This window comes from Diadema antillarum, unplaced genomic scaffold (assembly GCF_040938485.1).
Source record: "Diadema antillarum isolate AM-2024a unplaced genomic scaffold, OU_Dant_1.0 seq00001560_RagTag, whole genome shotgun sequence".
In the NCBI taxonomy this organism is placed as follows: Eukaryota; Metazoa; Echinodermata; class Echinoidea; order Diadematoida; family Diadematidae; genus Diadema; species Diadema antillarum.
Genome location: NW_027272286.1, coordinates 483,108 through 507,512, shown reverse-complemented (window position 1 = coordinate 507,512; position 24,405 = coordinate 483,108). Strand labels below are relative to the sequence as shown.

The 24,405-nt window shown below is 38.9% G+C and overlaps 1 protein-coding gene across 1 annotated transcript in view; it reads right to left on the bottom strand.

Annotated features, from left to right (window-relative positions):
- LOC139710771 (uncharacterized) overlaps nucleotides 1-24,405 on the bottom strand; it is a 98,117-nt gene that overhangs the window by 22,486 nt on the left and 51,226 nt on the right. The window contains exons 3-4 of the mRNA XM_071622689.1: nucleotides 18,906-19,065; nucleotides 1,955-2,079 (exon numbers count right to left, since the gene is read on the bottom strand). Coding sequence (XP_071478790.1) covers nucleotides 1,955-2,079; nucleotides 18,906-19,065 — 285 coding nt within the window. The remainder of the gene's footprint in view (nucleotides 1-1,954; nucleotides 2,080-18,905; nucleotides 19,066-24,405) is intronic.

The window sequence follows — 24,405 nt, the reverse complement described above, 5'->3', positions numbered from 1 at the left end:
CCTTAGAGTTTAACTCTAACTGTCTTGGGTACCAACTCGGCGGTCCCAACAATATTGAAATGACAGGTTTGTCAGGAATGTTTTGAATGTTCACTTTCCTTGAACTAGGTTTGCTATAATTGTCTAAGAGTGCAGGTACATGTATTTGGGGAATTGAGGATTTTTACTTGACTTTTGACCGACCCTTTCATAAGTTTATGCATTGAGTGATTTTAAAGGTATGAAGAAAAAGTGTAATTACAGTATAAAATAAACAGTGAAATTTTGAGGAGTTGACCTTGACCTTTGACACCTGACTATAGACCCATGACCCCTAAATTCCCTAGATATTCCCTGTCAGTCAGTGCATGTGTATGTACCAAGTTCCATGAAGATGCATTGAACCATTTGCAAGAAAAGAGAAATTGTAACATTTTCACCTTACCTTTGACCTTTTGACCTTAGGACATGAAACTCTCTCTGGAGAATCTTCATGCAGTAGTACATGTCTACACAAAGTTTCAAGAAAATACCTTTGGGCATTGCATAGATATGGGGGAAATAGCAACATTTTTAGCATTTGACCTTGCCTTTTGACCTTTGACCTCTTGCCAATTTCGCTACAAAACTACTCAACTAATTGCCCCATCATACTTCATCCTTGGACCAAGTTTGGTGGAAGTTGCTTCGTCCAGTTTTGAGTTACAGCGTAAACAGATAAATTTTAGGATTTGACCTTGATCTTTGACCTTTGACCTCTGTCCGATTTCACTCAAAAACTAATCAAGTAAATTGTCTTATCATACATCATCCCCGGACAAAGCTTGGTGAAATTTGCTTGATCCAGTTTTGAATTATCGCGTAAACGGATACAATTTCATGATTTGACCTTGACCTTTGACCTTGGCCTTTAGCCGATTTCACCCAATATCTAATCAAGTAATTGCCTTATCATACTTTATACTTGGACCAAGTTTGGTAAAATTCCAGTCAATATTACTCAAGTTATCGCGTAAACGAACGCGGACGGACGTACGTACGGATGGACAACCCGAAAACATAATGCCTCCGGCACCACTTTGTGGCGGAGGCATAAAAACCTGAATCCTAAAGAACACGATTCTAAATCAAAGGTCAGCTAGAACGCAATTTCATAGCTGTCCAATGTATGTGACAAAACCTTTTACATTGTCACATCTAGCACAGAAACACAGAATGTTATTCAATGTCATCCAATACACATGCAGTGTACACATCAGCCTTGTAATCTGCTGTACAGGTCAAATTTTATCTATCTTTGACAGTCATTCTGTCTGATCCCCTGTAAAGGTCCTAGCCCATTGAAGACTATAGACCTGAGTATTTGTACACATATGTATTCTCAGGTAGTGTCAGCTGGGAGAAATGTGTGTTAAATGGCAAAATCAGCACATCCTCAAAGGGTTAAAGTGTACAGGGAGGGAGTGCGAGCAACAAATTACATTCGAGTTGATGGCTGATCCTTCTTGCCACAACACCGAGTTGGCATGGTCATCCATCTGCAGTACACATGTATAGAGTCTGTCTCCAGAGTTACCGCAAAGTGTACATTCTAAATGCCTGGCGGATAAGCGATATCTGTCCCTGTCTCACAAAGGACAAAGGAGAATTTTGAACACATACTGCAAATTGTTCAGTTCAGCAATTACTCATCAAATGCTGACAAAAATGAATAATGCAAACATACAAGTAGAAGTGCTATTAATGTACAAGCAATAAATAATTTCTCTCTCCCTTTCTCTCTCTCCAAATGTTGGTACATATAAGAGACAGAAAGACATACAAACATAAATACATACAGTGTAGTAGATATATATATATATATACAAATTACATGTAAGTACTTATATAGACAGATAGACAGACAGAAACAGGCACAGAGAATAGAAACCAAAGACACAATAAACAAATACAAATCCAAAGACGTATAATGTACCTGATTGGCAAGAATAGGTTGTGCTCCCTGTAACGTGGGGCTCATTAACAACTGGGGCTGGTGCTGCGTCTGGCTGCCTGGGGGTGGGGTGCTCACTGCTAAACTGCTCGCCTGCGATGCAATTCCTGTATTTGAAAGTGAAGTTGCAGGGGTGGGGGGGGGGGGGGGAGTTGGCGGTGGAAACAGAAAGGATGTATGAGACGGAGAAAGCGTGTTTATAAGTGTGGGTGAGACAAACGGAATGAGAGATAGAAAAAAGAAAAAGACATAAACAGAGAGAGAAAAAGAAAGAGAGAAAGAGATTAAATACGCTGGTTAATGTGCTTTAGGCACACGCCATTAAAATTGAAATAAGCGCAAAAGGGAAAATGCCACTTGGGCTTTTAGTGTAATTGCATTAATGTATCAGTGTATCACCACATAAAGCAAAAATGTATACAAATTATGTGTGTAATCAGTCTTTCTCCCTCAAATGTCACTTTGGACATTGTAATCACATCCTCCTAGGCACGTTTTATTGTTGTTCTGTAAGTCACCGATGCATTAGATGTTAAAATTTAATCTTAATTACTGTTAAAAATGGTGTATGAAATCACACTACAGTTCTGCAAACTGCAATAATGTATATGTCATACATTGTCAAACACTTCCTCGATACACCTGCCCCCACATACACAGAGACTTGCAAGATTCATGTAATTAATAGCATAAGGAAAACCCAGCATGTCAAAATCCTGCAATCTCTCCAGGTTAAAAACAACAGCAACAACTGCTGTCTCCTACCGTTGACTTCTTTTGCTCGCTTTATCAAGTTAGTCAACTTTACTATTGCATAATGCAACTATATGTGTGCATACAACGTGGTTAAAACTTGGTTTTTTTGACTGGAAGTCTTTATTTCTTTATGAAAGTCTTCATGAGTCCTCAGGAAATAGGAATCTGGATGACTCCGTAAGGGCATAATACTAGTAAAAAAAAAAAAAACTCACTCCAGGTCTTTTGAGATGGAGTGAAGACTTCTCAAGAATCTACCTATCAGGAGCCTGAAAACAGATGAGCATGTGCCCCCCCCCCCCAAAAAAAAAAAAAAAAATCATGAGGAATACAATGAACCCACAAACTGTCACCTCTAGCCATCAGGCGGTGCAAAGTGGCACCGTTAGGACATCATACCATGCATGAAATGATAGACTTGTGCAAGCTATTTGCAAAAACTCCTGTACAAGTTGTACATGGACCACATATTGGCTATTTAATGCATTGGTAGTACCAACCATCGAACTGTATTTGACCTGCACCACAAACGGTGGCTTTTCACAGCATAGCGCGTGAGATGCAGAATGTAATTGACATCGTTCTTTGCAGCAGCTATGCAGATAATACTGGTAACATTATAGTCTTGCATTAAACAAGGTACATGGCAGAGAAGCTTTTCTAATAGCAACCATACACAGGATATTGACCCATTGAAGACGAGATGATTTTGTTATAACACACATTTCTCATAAACACCTGCCGAGTATACTCTGGACTAGTCTTCAACGGGTTAAGACTCCTTGACCATGAAGGCCAATGCATTTGTTCGCCTTCAGATCACGGTAAAGGTTAAATAATGAACCTGTCTGTAAAGACCACCTGGCTGCTCCCTGATGAGGCCTTTTTCATATGAGATTGGCTGTATTATGGTTGACTGAAAGGGGATGGCTAGTAACTGATCAGTGGGAATCAGTGGGAATGCTGGGGGATGATTGTTCCAATTCTTGTGGGATTCATTTAAGAGTACATTATAAATCTATTGTTGTGTGAAAATTATTTGCTTCAGAATGGTCTCATATTCAAGTTAATGTGCAGTTTAATGCCCCTTCACTGTACAGGCATGCTAACCTGGAAACATTACACTGCACATTACTTGAATATGAGACCATTCTGAAGCAAATAATTTTCACACAACAATAGATTTATAATGTACTCTTAAATGAATCCCACAAGAATTGGAACAATCATCCCCCAGCATTCCCACTGATTCCCACTGAACAGTTACTAGCCATCCCCTTTAATGACTGTAAATTGACTGCAACAATACAGATAAAACAACTCTACATGTCAACTCACCGTAACCTTTCAACAGCGCCAATCAATCATATCGTCTGCACTCACTGCACTCGACAGCTTTCTAAAAGCAGAGATTCTGCACTCAAAGCCATGGCAACGCACATCAGGCAACAACTGCATCAATGTGTTTGAGTGTTCATTTTTGGGTATCACATTCGTCTAAGGAAACGCTAGACTGTTCACACTTTCCCGACAGATCAGCACGTCATTTGAACCCTTTTTTTTTTGTGCCCTGGCACGCACTTTCAAAAAATCTGTATTTGTTTAATTGGTTCATCAAAAACCAAAACAAAGACAATGAAAGAATTTACTAAACATCATTTCCTAAAACCCTTTCAGGAAATCCCCAACGGAGTAGGGATTAGGGAGATTACATAATCCTCACTCACTGATACTGAGGCTTCAGAAATTTGAATCACTGACAAAGGGGCCACTTATATTCAATTTGCGATTGAAATGCTGATCCAAAATTCCATTCACAGGGGAACTGTTCCAGTTATTATTATCATTTTTTTTTGGTAGGCTTGAGAGAGAGGCAATACCTTGAACATGCATAGCACATTTTTGGAAAACTAAAGATCCCTATTGTAGCGAGCTGTTCTGCACACGTCTACTTAATGTGAACCAGAAAGGCACTGACATGACGTCAGAATAAGCGCTCTATATGTGTGATTCTGTGTGTGCTTCCCCATTAAATGCGTTTTAGAGAGAATTTGCCAATCGTAACCATGGTATGCTCATATGTCTCCCTGTTAAAGGCATTTAAAAAAAAAAATCCTGATTGTAAACACACCTCTATGTGCATTTTGAATGCATTTCATATAGCTAGGACGCCACTGTGTCTTGAACTAAAAATGCTTCAAAAGCCTGAATATGGCCCACAAAAGTTGAGCATAAAAACACCCTAACACTGCACGCCAGGGAGTGGATGTGTCAATTGGATGATGTGTCGATTGGAGGATAGAGCACAGTAGGGGATAAATCAAAGTGTTCTGAGGATAGACAAGACTTCAACCCTTTTAAATACTGTGTTAACCTGTTGAGGACGAGTCCCGAGTATACTCGGGCAAGTGTCTATGGGAAATGCGTGCTGTAGAAAAATCAGCCCGTCCTCAACAGGTTAGATCATGTCCACTGGAGTGCTCTCTTCACCGATTGACACAAATGTCTAGAAACTAATTATCAAGGAATAGAGACTATCTAATCCCTCTAATCAACGTTGTTTGTTTGTTTCCATCCTGTTGGACTGATGAGTCACATTGTACCAGTTAATGCCCAAGCGGGCTGGCTCACTAACAATTAGCTCATGTTCAGAGCTAATTGCTCACTGACTGCATGTGAAGAATGAATGGACACATATTGTAGATAGAGGGTGCATAAGAAAAACTTAAACACATTTAACCCTTGCAGTGCTTTATGTGAAACTTGTCTGAGAGGGTTACAGTTACACAAGTACATGTACGGCTTGCCGTCTCACTTATACTGAGTCAGGTGTGCGAACATGGCACATAAAGAGTTTATGAAAATTAATATTCTTCACATACATGTGTGATTTGTTGTTGTTGTTTTTTTTTTTGCATTCTTAGAATTCAAGATTTCCAGCAAAAATGGCTAACATTTAGAGATTCCTCTTTATATTCCGATATCAATTTGTTGTTGTTGTTGTTGGGATGTTTTGTGAATTTCTTTGGAAAATTATGACACAGTAGAAGCACATTAATCATAGGGACATCTTTAGTTGATTTATTTATATATTATGCTTAAAACATTCAATGTAACTATCATTGAAACAAGTAACTGTGATGTGAGATGTGTTTGAATTGTCATGATTGTTGTACAAATGTCAATGGAAACAAAATTTCTATGTCCCATCATAGATCAAAACAAGATGAATCGGAATTTCCTGATAGGCACATCCACTGGGAAGCTCTCCTCATCAGTTGGCAAAGACTTTGGAAAATTCAGAGTCAATGAAAAAGAGATTGTCTGATCCCCCTAATCCCCTAATCCCTTAATCACCATAGCCTTCTAGTTGGACTGAGGCAACACTATGCCTAGAAGTGGGCAGTCTGAATGACATCAAGGTAGAGTATGTGTGAATTGACCGAATGATGTCAAAACTTGGCATGTCAGAGCCATATACGTGCATAATTTGCACCTGTGCATATACAGGTTTAGAGCAAAATACATTACACAAAGGTCTGAAAAAAAAGTAATAAAAATGACATCTGTGAACGTTAATGCTTTATGGACCTGTTGCCCAGGGCTTTTTCCCTCCTGTCTAACTCATCCACACAAATTGAGTTGAGCGATCTGTGTTATGTGTTTCGTCTCGCACAAAAACACCCACTATATATATCTTTTCCTTCCTCAAACACAATAATAGCATCTCATTCATGTATAATTTTATGAGCTTTTCTGTCGAGCGAGCGTGTGTAGGCGTGTGTTTGCATGGTGTGTGTCTGTAGCCGGGAGAAGAGATAGAATCCCCAGATGACATTTCAGGATTAAACAATGTCATTTGGAAGATTACATAAATGCATTTCCCTTGGGTTCACATTTTCTGTTAGAAAGGGAAAAAAAATAACAAGCATGCTGACATTGCTGAAGTCTTCACTGTCTTCCCCCCCCCCCCCCCTCCCCACACCCACAGGATCTTCATCAAGGAGGCCCCAAGATATAGCAAGCTACACCACTGACTGTGTACAAAAAGCATGTGTACATTCTGATGCAACAAACTCACTCCAAGTCACATACTTTGCTGGTTTGTCAAAATGCCTGGATGCAGTAAAATGAAGACCACTTTTTAACAGCAACTAGCTGGTAATAGGGCACTTTAGATATAGTGTACTTTTATCAAAATGCAAACTTTGGCCAAAAAAAAATAGAAAATAGATAATCCAAAATTTTGCAGATGAATGCAATAGCAGGAATGAAAGTATGAACTTGTTTGTTTTACATGGCTACCAAATAGAAACAATGAGTGCTTTACAAGCAAGCAACCTTGGGAGTGATGGCTTGAAGTCCCTTCCCAAGAACTAGGCAAATGAGGAGAGAGTGTGCCTGGCCTATAAGGGGCACAACCACTGCAGCTAGGGGACTTGAACCAGCGACCTTCAGACTGACAGTCCTAGGTCTTATCCACTGTACCACAACAGCTCCTCAAATGTAATAGCCAAGAGGAAATGTCAGCTACAACTAAAGCAGATCTGCACTATTCAACTAAAATGCACATGAAGTGGACTCCAAATCAATCATTAGATGTACGCAAAGACAGGTGGGATGTATCAATTCATTGAGCAGGATGGGTGTGGAATCCACAAAACGGCATCCAGCATGAGAAAACCTGTGTTGAGGAGCAATTCGCAGAGAACCATGATCTTGAATTAAAGCAATAGTTTGAGTTTGAGCCACACACACAGGTGCATGGTCCCCACAAACGGCAAAATCTCTACAGGATAATGCACAGTGCAGTTTACTTCTTTTTTTTTTGTGCTTCAAACTTTTGCACTTCCTTGCACCTCTGTGAAAATATCAAAGAGAACTCATGTGACTCATTTCAGCACTTCTGATTGGCTACTTTCTTAAACCCTCTCTAAAAATAAGTCTAGCTGTCATTAGGATCAGGGGTGTGGGAGTACTTGCAGAAAAAAAGTCTGAAAAAATACTTGAAACTTATGAAAAAGAAGTCTGAAATGTACTAAACTGTAAACATTTCAATGTATTTGGACTGCAAAAAAGTCTGAAAAGTGAGTTTGGGGCAAAGTAAAAATGTTTAAATTGATATCAGATTAAACTCTGAACTCTCACATCACTGTAATAGAATCTTCTGGGAGACTGAATAGTCTAGATGTGAGCAGACACTCTCGGAAGACCGGGCTTGAGGCTCGATTTAATTGAATAAGTGTTCCCAAGCTGAGAGAGTTCTTCAAGCCTTGCTCGTGTGAGATTATCATTGCCTGCTATCTGGCTATCGTACAATTGGATATCAGCATATTTTGGATATGCTGTATGTCCCCCAAAAAAATTACAATGGGACCCTCAACAATGAAACTTCAAAAAAAGTGAATCAATTCAAATACAATTTCAGGGTATGAAACTGTAACTTACTATCCACATCTTACAGAAAACCCCATCCTATGTGCTTATGTGGTCAAAGAGAAATGAGGAGTTTTGTAGAGCATGTCAGGAATCCCTTCCCTCCAAGTTCTGTCCCTTGTGTTTACACATCATGCAGTTCAAAGAGCATCCAAGTGCTCAACTTGAAAGAACCAGACCCATGACATGCTTTACAACGATCCACATAAATTTCTTTCCGACCACTTTTTACAAACCAAAGTGAATGGGGTTTTCGGCAAAACATAGCTAAGATGTTATATTCAAGACCCTGAGGTATCATTTAGACAGTTTAATCAAACTGGAAGTTATCAATGTGAAAATCTGATTGTAATTTTTTTTGGGACATACTGTAGTCAACTGTCTTCCTTACATCAATATTTATTTTTTCTCCCTCAGGTATGTTTGTGTTTGTGCTCTGCAAGCATCTCATCCTCCTAAAAATTCACTGCAATTTTTTTTTTTTTTTTGGAGGGGGGGGGGGATAAACTTGATATGCAACTGATAGATTCGTGGCTCAAAGTCACAGCTCTATCTTTGTGACTGTCAACCGACGTAAGACCTTTAGCAGGAGAGCGCATCATTCATCTGGACAGCATCAACAGGGATTTGAGAATGAGAGGAGAAATGCCTCAGCAAGGACATCGTGAATTGTCATTTTCGCTGCCCACTCTGCCCCACTCGGATGAAAGGGCACGGCGCGTCTGGGTGCAAAGTTGGATTTCGATTGCATTTAGATTGAATCCAATGGAATCGAGCTGACAAGAACTGTAAACTCAAATTGAATTCACCTTTTTTTCCCCTTTTCTTTCAGTGATGGCTTCATAAGCAAAAAAAAAAAAAAGGAAGAAAACCACAGCAGTACATACATAATAAAAGAAAGAAAAAACACATCTGGAGATACAACAACACAGTGTCAAGGTGAAAATGAAAAACCACTATAGAACAAAACAGTGTACTCAGAGAAGAAAGCAAAGACAACTGATATTTTAGCTGCAACTTAAATGTATCAGATGTTGTATATCCATTGCATTAAAGATAGAATGAAATTGTAAGTAAAGGCTACTAATGCCCCAAATGTACTGGGTTGGGCCATGTCTCATATCGCATAGCATTTCAAACTAAAATGCAGCACATATATTATACACAATTCATATACTCAGTGTTTGACTATTGACCACATAGATTATTGTACTTTGCAGTGTTCTCTTTACAAGCTCTTCCTGAATATTCACATCATTAGAAACACAGAATTGCTGCTTCAGAAAATGACAGCAAAAATTGAAGCACACACCACACTGTGCACTCTTTTCTACCTTTTTTCTTCTTGAGTCACAGATAAATCAACTTAAAGCACAGAAAAATTAAAAGAGGGTACCCCTGCCTGTACAGTACAAATCAAACTTAGATATGAAAGTATTAGGATTACAATGACTATGTGAGGATGGTATTTGTCAAATTTAAAACAGCAGGAAATCTACACTGTACTAATAGACCATAAGTAATGAAGACAACACACACATGTACAGTAGGCAGCAATTTTCATCTACATGTTGGAAATGTGGACCACTGGAACAATCTATGCTCTTTACCCCTGAGTTTTAAGCAGCTCCAACAGGTATATTAGAATTAAACAGCACTGTGCCATATGTTTTTTTAATGAAGGCGAGGTTGAGGTATCTATACACTGTACACTCCTGCGCTGCTGATCATTACAGGTGTGCGTATGTGTGTTGTTGCAGACGGTGTGCTGGGGTCCCTAATGCAGCAAATCGATAATCGGTCACTCGCGCCTTCTCCCTTTTCTGCTTCAGCTCCCTTTGCTGACTTAAATTTTCTCGCTGCTGGAGGGCAGTATTCGTCTTCTCTTACACCTTATCGTGACTCTCTGCAGCTCTGGACGCCTCTCCTATCCCCTTCTGAGTCACATGACCCCCCCCCCCCCCACACACACACACACACACAAACACAAACACACACAAACACAAAAACACACAAAATAGAGAGCGTACGGACAAAGTCTACATTTCGGACAAAACATTTTCCCTCATTAGAGCTAATGCATAGAGAGGAATGCTGAACACATTTTCCCATTTGGGACCAGATGGTGTACAAACAAGGTTGAGGGTGTTATGCAATCAGTCTTTCATTATCACATCAAATTGTCACATTTCGCGCGATAGAAGCCAAAAAAAGAGATGCGGTGTGGATCAATTGTCAGACGTCTAAAATTTTCTTGATGAACAATATCTGGTGTGACTGACTAGGTTTGACAGGAACATTAAAAGCAAGATATCGATCAGCATTCCAGAGGCAGCTGGTATGAAAGCTGTATGAAAAATAATGATATCTTCCGACTTGTCAAGATGTTTTAAAACCATGGAACATGAGAATTGCCCTCAATAGTAAGCACTCTTGAAAACTACCCTGTATCTTGAGAGCAAAATCTACTTTAGATGTTGAAGAAGTGGAGGCAATTTCGCATTTATCGTAAAGTGACTTTGTCATTTTGATTGCAACGAGAGAACTTGCGAATCTCATGTTCCAATTCCTTTGAATTTTCATTTGCAGCTAAAGTAATGCAGCTTGCTCAGCACATTACCCTCTCTTCACATTTCATCTAATAAATGTGCAATTATTGTCGGTAGGCCCTTTCAAAATGTTACATCATGTATTTCATCCATTATATTTCATCAAATTCCATGGATACACTTCAAATTGGGTAATTCTTTACTAAAGCACATGACATACATTTCCCTAACCTACATATATGATGTGATTTTTTAGAGAGAAAGGGGGGGGGGGGTGCTTTAAAAATTTTTTAGATTCATTGCTACTTGTACCATCTTGATGAAAGAGACATTGAATACTACCAAGCAAAGTATACTATGTGTAGCTATTAAGTGCTGGTCCATCCACATAGGTTGTAGTTCCTGACTGATGCAGTGAACAATATATATCATGGGTACATTTGGGAAGGGTGGGGGGGGGGGGGAGGACAGAGCATATTAACTCCTCCTGCAAACACAAGCTCCGGATGTACACAATGTCATCGGGTCACAGCCCTCGCGACACCATCCATCTCGCGAAAGGCACACGCCAACATCCACTTCAGGTTTACTCATTTGCCGCTCTGGCCAGCTCCTTTTCCAGGAGGCTGGTGATGTCATCACTATTCTTGTGCCCCCGCTGCTTCCTCCTCCACCTCCTCCTCCTCCTCCTCCTCCTCTAGAGGAAGAGATGGTTCGTTGGGTCTCCGGTCTGTGGCGGTGTCAAGTGGAATGGGGGGGATGGTGGTTAGAGGTAACGCGGTAAGGAGGAGTAGGGTGGAGGGTGGAGGGTGGGGAGGGGGGAGGGTGAGACACCGTGTGATGACTCAATGTCAGGGCGATTGTCTCTTGCCATCTACAGCTACGAAAAGCATCTCCCCACGGGCTGAATCTGACCAACGCATCAGGTTTGGTGATGCTTTCTACAGTCGTGCTACTAACACTCCCATTGTTAAATTCATCAAAGTATGATGGAGCGCACTCCATGCTATATATACATCACCTTCACGTTGACACCTCCAACTCACAGTTCATTCTTACATCGTGAGAGGATGGAGGCACATAAAACTAGTAATTTACAACTTGTACCATCCATTAAAATGAAGTAATACAAGAACAACAGGTATGTTCAAGAAATAAAGCAAAAGATGGACAATTACTTTGATAAAAAACAAAACAAAACATGATTTTAAACATCAGTATCTAAATCATTATGCATGGTTGTCAACAAGAACTTTGAAAGAATAGTAGTGCAAGACATGACTGCATGAAATGTCATCATGCCAATTTCTTGGAAGGCACATTCCCATGACAACTATGCAGAGTGCAAGTGAAGCATCTCATGGGTTGTTGTTGTTGTTGTGGGTTTGTTTTTTATTCTTTCCTTTAATAGAAAAGCTGGTTGGGAGGGCATGAAAAAGACTAGACTGGCCAAAATGAGAATTTCTCAGAAATACAATTTACAGTGTGGCTGCATATACTGCACAACATGTTGTTCTTGCATTTAAACAATATTAACAAAAAAATGTAATATTAATACCAGACATGCTATTTAAATGCATCCTATTGCAACTGAGGACCCATCAAAGTCACTTTGACTCAAACACACACAAATACACACAGCATATGATATAAAAAAGCTACAGCAAGTCAATTATCTTTCAATTATCAAATGTGTATTGTGCAGACTCTGTTGACGTCTGTGCATGAAAAATTGTCATGAATCTTCTTTCTACACACGTGACAGAGCACAGATCTTGAGGTGTGTGTATGTTTTTACAATTATGCCCCCTTTCTTGTATATATCCAGGTGTATTCATGAATCTACATCTGAGGAACATAAGCAGGATAAATATTATAAACACCTTTAATTTTCCAACACAGAGACCAAAAATATTCCTTTACTGGAATCATTATACTATCTGCAAAATATTGAACAAATAAGGACATCCACACATTTTTTTTTCTTTGACGGTGAGTACTTAGTTCATCCTAGACTTAATAGTATCACTATTCAATTCAGAGAACATGCACCTCTACCCATACATGATAGACACAATAAACTATGGTACAACTGTACAATACATGTATACAAGAACATCATGGTATATCAATGGATGCAATACACAAATGCTATGTACACAGACACGCACACACAAATACAAATACACACACACATACGCACGCACACACACACATACACACACATGCAATTACAGACATACATTAGTACTAATGTACCATTGTAGGCAAAGGGGACAAACAAACAAATGGAGACAAATTAGAAGTAATTGCTATTTGAAGGGCATCATTAGTCCCAGAGAGAGAGAGCTGACATTTCTCAAATTGATTCGAGGGCCTGGAGAGAAGGTACAGAGTAGTCTCCCGGATACAATACACGAAGACATGACTGTACACTACACTTCTTATCTGAAAGGCTTTTAACATGTGTGCATACTTGGTAAGTTTTCTATGAAGTCACTTGATGATGAATACAAAACAAAGACATACACCATAGTATGATACTGAGTATACAGTGGATCTCTCTCTCTCTCTCTTTCTCTATCTATTTCCATAAATCTATCTATATACATGTATCTGTCTACATATCCCGATATATATCTTAATATGATCTATCTATCTCTATCTAGATCCATCTTTGTTTTAATATCTATCTCCCTATTTAATCTTTTCTATAGGATTGAATTCCCCTTGACAAAACAATGTGCTGTAAAAGGAGGAATGTTTGCGTGCATTTTAATTTCGTGAATTACGTACGTGAGCGGCAACATTTGCATTATCAAAATGCACGCAAAAGTTCTTGCCTATACAATATGCATTGGATGCCCATGGCAAGTCGCGAAAATTTCATGCTGCGAAAAAAGGCCGTCGGCTTCAACTCTTGAACTTTTCCTGCCCGAAAATATCGTGTATTACAGTATCAGCAGTACATCACTGAGAACTTGTGTGAGGATGAAATCATTTTGCAAGAATATATGGCCAAAGACTAGAATTTTCTGGAAATTCATTCAGTCATCTGGGCAGACCATAATCAATCCTATTTACAATACACTGTACATTATAAGAACTCTGTAAATCATTATTTTGGAGCTTACATTCTACAAGCTTCTGCTTTTTAATAGGTTTCTCATGACAAAGGTTATTGATATTTGCTTGGTGTTTGTTTCTTTTTATCTCAAATTGAGTATTCTATGTAGTATTTCTCTCTTGAAATCAAATGGAACATAAAATTGTATGAAATGTGGAATATTGAACTACACAAGCAAAAAAAAAAAAATCAAATACCTCTCAGGGCAAAAAATATTTTACATTTCAAATATCAGGAGGAATCCTGTAAAAGAAAAAAACCCTGTGAAAGAAACAACAAACCCTTAGTTCTTCAATCTTTCATCTTAATTATAACTACTGTAAAAGCTGTTTTTAGCAAGAGTTTAATTTTCACGAATTTTACAAATCACTGTTTGGTCGTGAATTACGCAACACATGAAAATATTACCACATACTTAGGGTATTAGTGTGCACACCTAAAACAGCCTAGGCCTCAATTGCAAAAACAACACACAAAATATCTGTATGCGAAAATAAAAGATTTTGCAGAATTCCATACACTCACTTGAGGCTATACACTTTGTATATTCCTTGAACAATTCCAAGACTACTATATGAAAATATCTAACAATTTATGCATCTAAACGACAATTTTATCATTCAACAATTTTTACAAGCATCATGTCATCAAATTTTTTTCTTCTCTAAACTTTTCCTTTTCTTATATCAACTTTACACAAAGATGACACTGGACACCAAGTTTTTGAAAATGATAAAATCAAATTAAAGCTGAAATTGCCTCCTGGCTATAAAGCATAGTTACATATCTGATGGTTGACTTTAATTCATTTAGCCCCATCTAATTCATTTTTCTTGGAACCCCCGGATATCTTTTTAACTAAATTTTGGACATTTATACTGTACAAGATCTCTTAGAACTCAAACTCACCTCACCTCTGTATTTTGACCACCTACAGACATATTGTATGATGACCATCTACAGACATATTGTATGATGCCAGTCTCCCACAACTACAAAATGTGAATACTACTTCTTTTTCTCCACCATTTTGAAGGAAATTGCAAAGTGATGCACGGTTGGTCTTTGGAAACACGTTGATTAGCTTTACCTATAAATAATTTCAATACTTTCTTCAGGATACTCAGTACAGCTATTAACTGTTCAAAAGCAAACTATGCCACTATTATATAGACCACTATGCCTACAACCTTGCTGCGTGCTATGATGCAGTAAAGTTTCTGCATGGTAAACAATGACATACGGGTCTGAGTAATTACTGGATGCATGGCAAAAGTACTGGATGCACGATCTTTCAGCCAATAGGCATCTCGTACTGAGTGCGCAAATGCTTGCTTAGTGGACGAACCTCTGTTACAAGTGCGCCTACTCCTGCTACAAGTTCAGGTGTACGCGATTACATGTTTACCACTGTGACTCAGCGCATGGCGACACACACAGTTCTCGACCAATGAGATCGCAGGAATCTAACTACCCATTCTATAATATATAATGCACACTGTCATGGTCGATTAAAAACGATAACAGATAACAAAATAGTATAAAAAAACAAAGGTAAGGTTGTAATATGAACACTGTTGAACAATCACTTCTTCTTTATGAAACCTCCAATCACACTATTATACCACCATCACAGAAATTAAAGACATGTTTGGATACAGGGCTAGACATTAGATATGGCCCAGTGACCCGGTAGCCCAGTTCACTACTAGCATTCTTGTTGGGCCACCAAATTTCCAGAAGATAATCTTTTGGTGGCCCAATGGACCAACTAAGATTGAAAATGGATTGTTACGTTCTTTTTAGTTTGGCCTATACATTTCTTTTTCAGGCCACCAAAATGTTAGATTTTAAGATTTAAGGGTTCAAAATGGGCCACCATAGAAAAGAGTAAGTGTCCAGCTCTGATGTATATATCAGGATTATGTTAAGTCATAAGTAGCACCCTTTCCCCCCTACTTTAAAACCACTCTGGCAGCGGTATTTTCTATGATGGCTAAATAAACTGAGAAGTCAAAATCAAATGCTAGAATTTTATTGCAATGTGCAGAATGCACACAATGATGCATTGTCATAAAAAGTCGTCTGCAGGGCGAGATCCAGATTATAGCAACTCTTCAAATCACAAAGCAATTTTATAGGCACTACAAGGGGTACTGTGAAAGATGGAGAGATAAGCAGAGAGACAGACAGACAGACAGACAGACAGACAGATGGACAGGGAGAGATAGAGATAGAGAGATAGATTTATAGCATTGTGCATTATTTCTACTATTTTTCAGCTGGCTGCTACACCTGTTGACAATTATTAATGCTGCTGCCGGCTACCATTCATTATCTGTGCGCAGGAGCTACACTTTATATACATAGTTAATGCCATGCTGATCTCTCACCAGAAAATCTTGTTTATGCTTTTTGTGCATCTCATGGGGAAAACCCCCTCAAAACAAGAAACAGATAAAAGAAAACAAAACTAGGAAAAGTGAGAAGGAAAAACAGCTCCCTTGGTACATTGCTTGCACTTAAATCTTTTCTGGGGGGAAAGAAACCCCACCCAACTCAGCTTTCTGAACCCAACATACTTTCCCATCTCCTCAATTCCAGCTCCATTACAACTACTTATATGTTTCTTTAACCATACAACTGCACTTTTGAAATGCCAGCTCGTTTCATCCTTGATCAAAGGAAATTGTTGACAGTTCACAGACTTACTTCACGCTGATCATAATGCTTCCATAATTGAATGTATGCTCAGGTAAATAAAAGCTTTTACTGGTATTATTACCTTGTCAACACTTAATGGCTCAACCTGATATGGCATACTGTTCTTCTTTAATATCATGACATCACACTGGGGTATAAATATCTTCATTTGTGACATTTGAAGGAAGTACGCACAAGACAAGCAATTACGCAGGGTCGCAACATTATTTCGTATTTTCCTGGCTTGCACTGCCATTGCAGTACGTCTTTCGACTGTTATTGCAGTAATTACCATCTTGCAGATTCCGAGGAAATGTTGTTCATGTGTATCAATTTCTCGAGGCTATTTGAAACAAAAATATGAGCACGGTGCTGAGCAAGAATTTTGTTTTCATAATTTCTTTAATCTAGATGATGACGATTGATGATAATGATGATGATGATGATAATAATAATAACCAAGCAATAATAACAACAATAATAATGTACCTGGTCTGTTGTAGGGTGCATTTCCAATCAAATTGATTTATGTGCTTTACATGTTTACATGGTAAAATCATCTCAATGGTGAAGTGAAAAATATATTACTGGAAGTTCTTAAAATTCTTCATTGGTGAAGTCAAAAAGAATATCCAGTCAAAGGAAGTTCTTGAGATTCTTTTAATGAAAATTGATGCTGAGTGTGATGAGCGAAGTACCTTTGGAAAAGTATTCCATGCCTATGCTCCACAAACTGAAAATCCACGCTCACCAGCCTTAGTTTAACCTATCATTTTTCTACCATTTCTTGTAGTATCCACAGCATACAACAGACAAAATTGCTACTGATGTGATCAAATTGATAACTTACATTGAAGTGTTGACTAACCTCACTTTAATATATATATATATATCAAACACATATGTTATATACTGAAGTGCCCTGCTCCACTGTTATCAAAGTGCCATCTCTACTTTAACAGCAGGACTCAATATTAGTAGTGGCCCGGGGCCACCAGAAATAGATGCCGGGCCACCACTTTTTTAAGGAAAGATATGTGTTGGTGGCATGATTGGGCTACCAAATTTCATTGTCCGGCCACCAAAAGAAAAAAACAAACAAACTTAGTGTCGAGCCTTAACTATAACATCAAGGGGGGGGGGGGGGGGGGGGAAACTGCTGTGCTTGGACAATTAAAGAATTTTAAGCTCCCCTTGCAGTCTAGTAATATGCTTTGTTCTTGAAAAGAGAAATGCCTCCAATGTTTTTTGATCACATAAAAGTTTGTGAATTGTCTTCATGGGGTCTGGTACAATCTTGTTTTCTTGAGGTATTTCTAACTTCTCCTAAATGTGGTTTCAAGAGCAAACGCAGTTTATACTGTGATTACACTATAAATTTGACACAATACCAGGCAAGCAGGATAGAACAATGTTGGTTTTTACTGCTCTTTTATGCCTGAGTTCTATTTTGGAATCATGATTATCTTGATGTCCTTGAGTAATAAAAGCACAACTACTGTAAAAGTGGAAATTTTCGTGGTGTTGAAATTTTCGCGCATTTTGCGCGACCAGATACTAGCGTGAAAATAAAAACATGCAAATATTTTTGCTTACCATATGTTGCAGTAGTTGATGTCTTGATTCCGCGGAATTGAAAACACACGAAACTCTTCTTGACCAGCCAAGCGCGAAAAATATCCACTTTTACAGTATGTTGCTTAAAATTCTGCTAATATTCACTATCTGATCGTATCAAAGTAAGACGTACATGTACATCAACAAAGATAAAGATCTTGAATAAAATCTATGAAAATCATTTAAGTGTAAAGACCTTTTCATGAATATTGTCTTTCAATGTACAGAAACATGGAAAACAGTTTTTACTTGTGAAATGGCATTGAGACAGATGAAAAAGATAAACAGCTCATGTCAGTCATTACATAACTTCATCATCTGAGCAGGAATGGTGAGTGTGGCAAACTTACACTCTCTTTGCACAATTAAAAAAAAAATGCTTCCAAGATGTAAAGATGTTAAAAGAATTCAAATCTGCATTAAAAATGTATCTGCTCATCTAATAGTCTCATGCTTTAGCATTATGCAGCTGGTATGTCTGAACATTCTGACATTGTACCTTCTTCTCACATCTCTCTCTTTAACCCATTTAGGATGGACTGATTTTGCTATTTATAACACACATTTCCCATAGACGCCTGCCCGAGTACTCTTGGGACTCGTCTTAAACGGGTTAATAGTGCTAAGAGATCTTTATAGTACTTTAATGTTTTAATGTGAAAAGCGCTTTTATATTGTGAAAAACTATTATTATTTAAGACATTGTTTGCACAACTCGGGGCTAAAAAAAAAAGATGTTCCTTACCTGCTTGGTATCCCGCCTTAGCCCCTGTAACTGACGACGATGACGACAGCGCTGTACTGCTTTGAGTGCGAAGGGCGCCACTGTTGGCCGCGGCACTCTGCATGGCCAGGAGGAGTTGGTCGGTGGCGCTTTGTGGCTTGGCTGCTATGCTTCCTGCAAGCTGGAGAGGGCGACAAACAGAAACCGACACGAAAAAGTTATATCATTTCCTTGCTTTTTTTTTTCATCTTGCCTTGCATTCATTACCCTATAATCTGGCACACGACCAGACAAACTAAATCCTTGAAAATCTCCATTACAATTCTGTGACACAGAACCCTATATTCCATCAATGAGGATATTAATGCACTTAAACTCCACTAAATATCACTAAGTGCATTTGAAAAGTCTGCCTTGATTTGACAGGAAACTCAAAAACTGTTTTACCAGTATTACTGTAAAGCCAAAAATGTTTGCATCCATGACACTTTTGAGTATTTTGTGAAGAGCCACAATTCATCAAAGTATGAAGTACAAGCAAAAGTGTTTTGTCTGCACACAGAATGCCAGTGGTGATTTAAGAAAAGTTTAGATTTGTGAACATTTTAATTCTTATGTGGTGAATGTTATTGGTATTACAGTACTAGAGAATGAAAGTCTCCATTTTCTGCATGAAGAACAGTACTAACATATTGGTTTCTTTAATAGAAGGCATATATGTCACATACAAGATAGGTAACATAGCTACATGTATGTGCTGCCCCTTTAATATCAAAGTTGGCACAAGAATAAATTTGACGAGACCTGGGCCCTGTTATATTGACTGCTATCATAAGTCTATGGCAGCCTGTGTAGTAAGGATATTTATAATTGATTAAATATCTTTTGACAGAATGTGGCCCTGAAGTTGTTCTCACACAGTAAACTCTTGAGCTACAGATTTTGACCGCTGAGTTGCTGAGATGAATGCATGTGCTCTTCAAACTTTGGCCAGCCAGTACGAGTAATCCCATTTTCTTTTGACGAAATAAGCATGAGCCATAAGATAAGCCATCGTCCACCCCCCCCCCCATCGAAACAAAACAAAACAAGAAAATAAAGCAAAATAAGAAAATAAAACAAAACAACAAATCATGTGGGCCTCCTACTAAATGGTGATATGAAAATGGAAAGCAAGGACACACACTCAAAAAAACCCCAAACAAATAGGGACAGACGGGTGAAGATATTGATACACTGAATTGGAATTTTTTAACTAGTCCTTCCAGATGTTAATATGGGGGGGGGGGGGAACCGTACGGGTGACCCACTTGCATTTCAGAATCCATTAATAAGATATACGATACTATATGTGCATTTAGAAATAAGGTACAAATCTTGATAGTAGGCTCAGCTCGCACACTACAGCTCTCTTGTTGATCATTTCTGCGAAATGGCAAATGCGACAAAATATATCCTCCTGTATTATGGCACAGCTTGGTATTCCACAACAAATTCCAGCTGGTCTTTCTGGCTGGCTAAGAAAACATGTCCAGAGCAGGCCCTGCAGAAAAGACCCAGCCATCCCCTCCCCTTCTGCTCTTTAAATAGCAGTTGAAGGTCTTCGTATTGGCAGATACTCCTGTCCCATCAATGAATGATTTACAACCTTTTCCACTTCCAGTAAGTTTTGATCACAAATGACATTTCACAATCTTAGGCACTATCACTGATATTCAAGCATTAACACTGAATTGTTGGGAGAGCCCTGCAACATCATTTTGCAACAATCCAACTTTTTTCTGAAAGACTCAAGTTGTGTCATTGGAAGCTTTGCCATGAGAGTTGACCACATTTTCATTTGCTTCTATCCTCAGAGGTGGTCAAACAAATGAACAACTGTAGATTTGGCTTAGTTATGATGGAAGATGGAGTAAAGGAGAGATGAATGAAAACCAGTCTGTCTCTAACCCGTTGAAGACTAGTCCCGTCTACACTCGGGCAGGCGTCTATGGGAAATGCGTGTTGCAGCAAAATCAGCCTGTCCTCAATGGCTCAAGCTCTGAGGACAGTGCCAAGAGATACAAATAGGGAGTTTTCGATTGGGTGAATGAGAAGGTTGTGACGCCGAGCGCAAGAGTATGTCAAGGCGTCACGTCTGTACGTTGACCTGCTGCTGAAATACATTTCGATTTCGGGCATCACGTCTGGTGGTGTGTGCAGGTGGCTACCTGTGTCTTGGGTGCATACTAGTAGTTATGTGGAATTTGTGACTTGCTTTTTACCTGTAATATTTATTTTGTCTTTAGTTAGATACCAAATAAGTACCCTGGGATTAATTATGTGGATTTTAAAACATGATGCATGGTAAGGCTGCAAAGTAAAATGCGCTGCACTATATGCCAAGCACTGAGATGTGATTGCGTACCGCATTACGTGCAAATGCATGTTTGGGACTACGGTGTGCAATTGCAAATTGCGAAACAGTGACAGTGGGCAAATAAAGTAGGGACCAAAGACTGTAGTTTGTATACGGTCAGCGCTGCTGCTGTGACATATCAAGATCATAAGCTTTCATGTAATCAAATTATTAATGTTCTCTCGAAAGAAATAGCAAAACAGGTGAACTAAGCATGGATTTCCTGAGAAGTCACCATGCTCTCTCACGCAACTTCGTCTATCGCGAGAGGAGTGTGACGTCATAGATAAGGTGGGTTGAGCGCGGCGCAAGTGAATTGGGTGAACGGTGATAACCGGGGTTAACGCGTTCGAAATTTGGGTGATGAGCCGAGGGTCGACACTCACGCATGCGCAGTACGTAAAAAATATGTCCACCCACGGTGACGCCTGACTCAACGTGCAAATTGAAAAGTGCCTAATCTTGGTAGGTGGAGAATTGGGAGGGGGGGGGGGTGCTCATGGAGTACATTGTACATCTCCTCAGCTTGATAGATTAGGATTTGAATTAAAAAAAAAGCCCAAGGAGAGAGAATGATGATAGGACACACCCAGGCCAAGAGACATAGAGAGGATGAGATGAATCGCAACAAAGAAATTCAAAACGTCAGCTTCTGACCATTGATTGAATGACAAGCAAACATGTCAATTGAATGGCTGGGAGAACCACTGCAACTGCATGCTTTAGAGAGAAAAGAAGAAGAAGAAGAAGGAGGAGGAGGAGGAGGAGGAGGAGGAGGAAAAAAAAGGTCAAAATAGTCATACACTTCCATACAAGTGAATAACATACATGTACAAAATTCTTCAACTAAATTCGGAAAGCTGCAAAAAATATACAAAAGCAAACAAACAAACAAACAAACAAACAAACAAAAAGCAGTGTCTTTGTGTTTGGACACAAATTCAAGGTCAGGTGACACTTTCCATGTACGTTGTACAAGGAAGTTCCCCAAGTGTTTGTATGGAATGAATGAATGCATAGCGATCAATTTTGTAGAACACATTATAAGTGATAGTTTGAAGAAAATTGCACAATCCCATCAGAAGTTAGAGAATTTCAAAGTTTTTGGTGCTGCCATTATCCAATACCTACAAACTTGATGTAGCCACTGATGCAAAACGCACGACTAACACACCTTGTTTCATATGAATACATGTAGAGAATCGGTGTCGAGAACTTGGGGGGGGGGGGGGCACCGGGGCAAAAATCTGGCTTCTGTGTCCCATGTGTATCTGGGATTTCCTGTATAGTACGGGAAGTTTGTGAATTTTCGTTTTTGTGATGGCTGTAAACTGGGACAACGAAGGCTCTGCTGAATACCATTTGGTAGTCCTTGCTAGGTACATGTATCTCAGCTTCTCTGCACAGAGAGGTCATTAACATCCACTGGGTCTTTTCCTCTCGCAACTGGGTTAGGGTGACAGGGAAATCTGGGTGAAACTATTACGTATGCAGATCGGGTTTGGCTACCACGGACATCGCGAGATGGAGAGCTTCCTCTGGCAAACGAATCCTTATCAAACACGAGCGCATTTAATAATAATCCAAGTTTGTTTTTTATGTTTTCCTTGACCCGAAACTTGCACCGGGGGTATTATATTCAGAGCTCAAAGAAACTCCTCAAGTTATGTTGCATTTATAAGAAAGTAAGCAACAGAACCCTCCCCTGTATAAATCTAAAATATCCACACATCGTAAACAGATAAGGCTCTTGTAGCAAAAAGGTTTAAACAGCTGCAAGCAAAGACTATAGAGTTGTATATTTGCATGAAAATTCGCTTGATGATTACCACAGATATCCAGCCAATACATTGTAGGAGATGTGCTTATATTCACACAGAAATTTATGATTAAACAATATACCATAGATCTGTCAAATCTGGAACATCCGAGTATGCACAATTTGAAACAATGATCTGAAAAACATCATCACCTTTACACCAAAAATTCAATTTCTGAGTGCATTGCTCGGATTCTAGAGTCTTATTTCTAAAAGATCACTTATTTAAACAAACAGGATGTGCAACTATAATACGGTCTCCAACCTGTAATGCACATGCTTTTTCAACTGGTGATTCAATATCTTGTCATGTATGTAAATTCTCTCGTATAATCATTTGTCTATTTATTCTTGGAATGGGGAAACAGCATCTAGAGTTGGTCTATTTTTTGTTATAAAGTACAAATCAGAAAAAAATGGATTTGTATGAGTATCTTCAGTTTTAATACTGTGCTATTCGATACAAAGTATGTTACACTAGTACAATATCATTTTTTAATTGCCTTCATCCATGGATATAAATATCTTTATTGGTTACCAACATCGATTTTCTGGATAAACTGGCACATTGACACTAATATACGTAGCCCATATTTCACAAGCCCTCCTCAAGAATTGTGGTTGGTCTTTCTTGCTGTGTATTACTTGATGTTTTATTGATACATACAGGCATTTTCTTTGGCTAAATAATTCATTGAAATGAAGTATATGGCTCCAGAAATATCTATGTTATGTTACCTTGTTATATCCAGCTGGGCAAAGTTTCTTTTTTGGGACACAAAACATGCTGCAGCTCTGCCCTTGCCCACCTTCCTACACGACGTGCAAAGAATGTCAGTACAGCACACGTTTTTAATACACACAAGTTTGTATATGCATGGTGCGGAGGAGGGTACTACAATTAGCATTCATTTCTAGCGGTGAAGGGTTTTAATCGATCTTTTATAAGAGTTAAAAGTGGGGCAAAAGCCTTACACCCAATGCTGTTACCTATTTTCAACGAAAACACACTAAGATCTAGTTAACTGTATCTTTCACAGTCATCCAGTCAAAAGTGGGAGAAAAGACTTTGCACCCAAGCTATTACTTTTATATAATTCAACAAATCCACAATGAGGCTTACATGTACGCAACGATCCCCGGCAGATCTCTTTTTGTTTTGTTTTGTACTTTTTTGTGCGTTTTTCCAGATGCCACTCAGCATGCATCGCATTTCCATGACAAATCATTGATACGATATCCCTAATCCCCCAGTCTGGAATCAGTGTAATCCACCACAAACAGTATTCAATGACCCTGTTGTC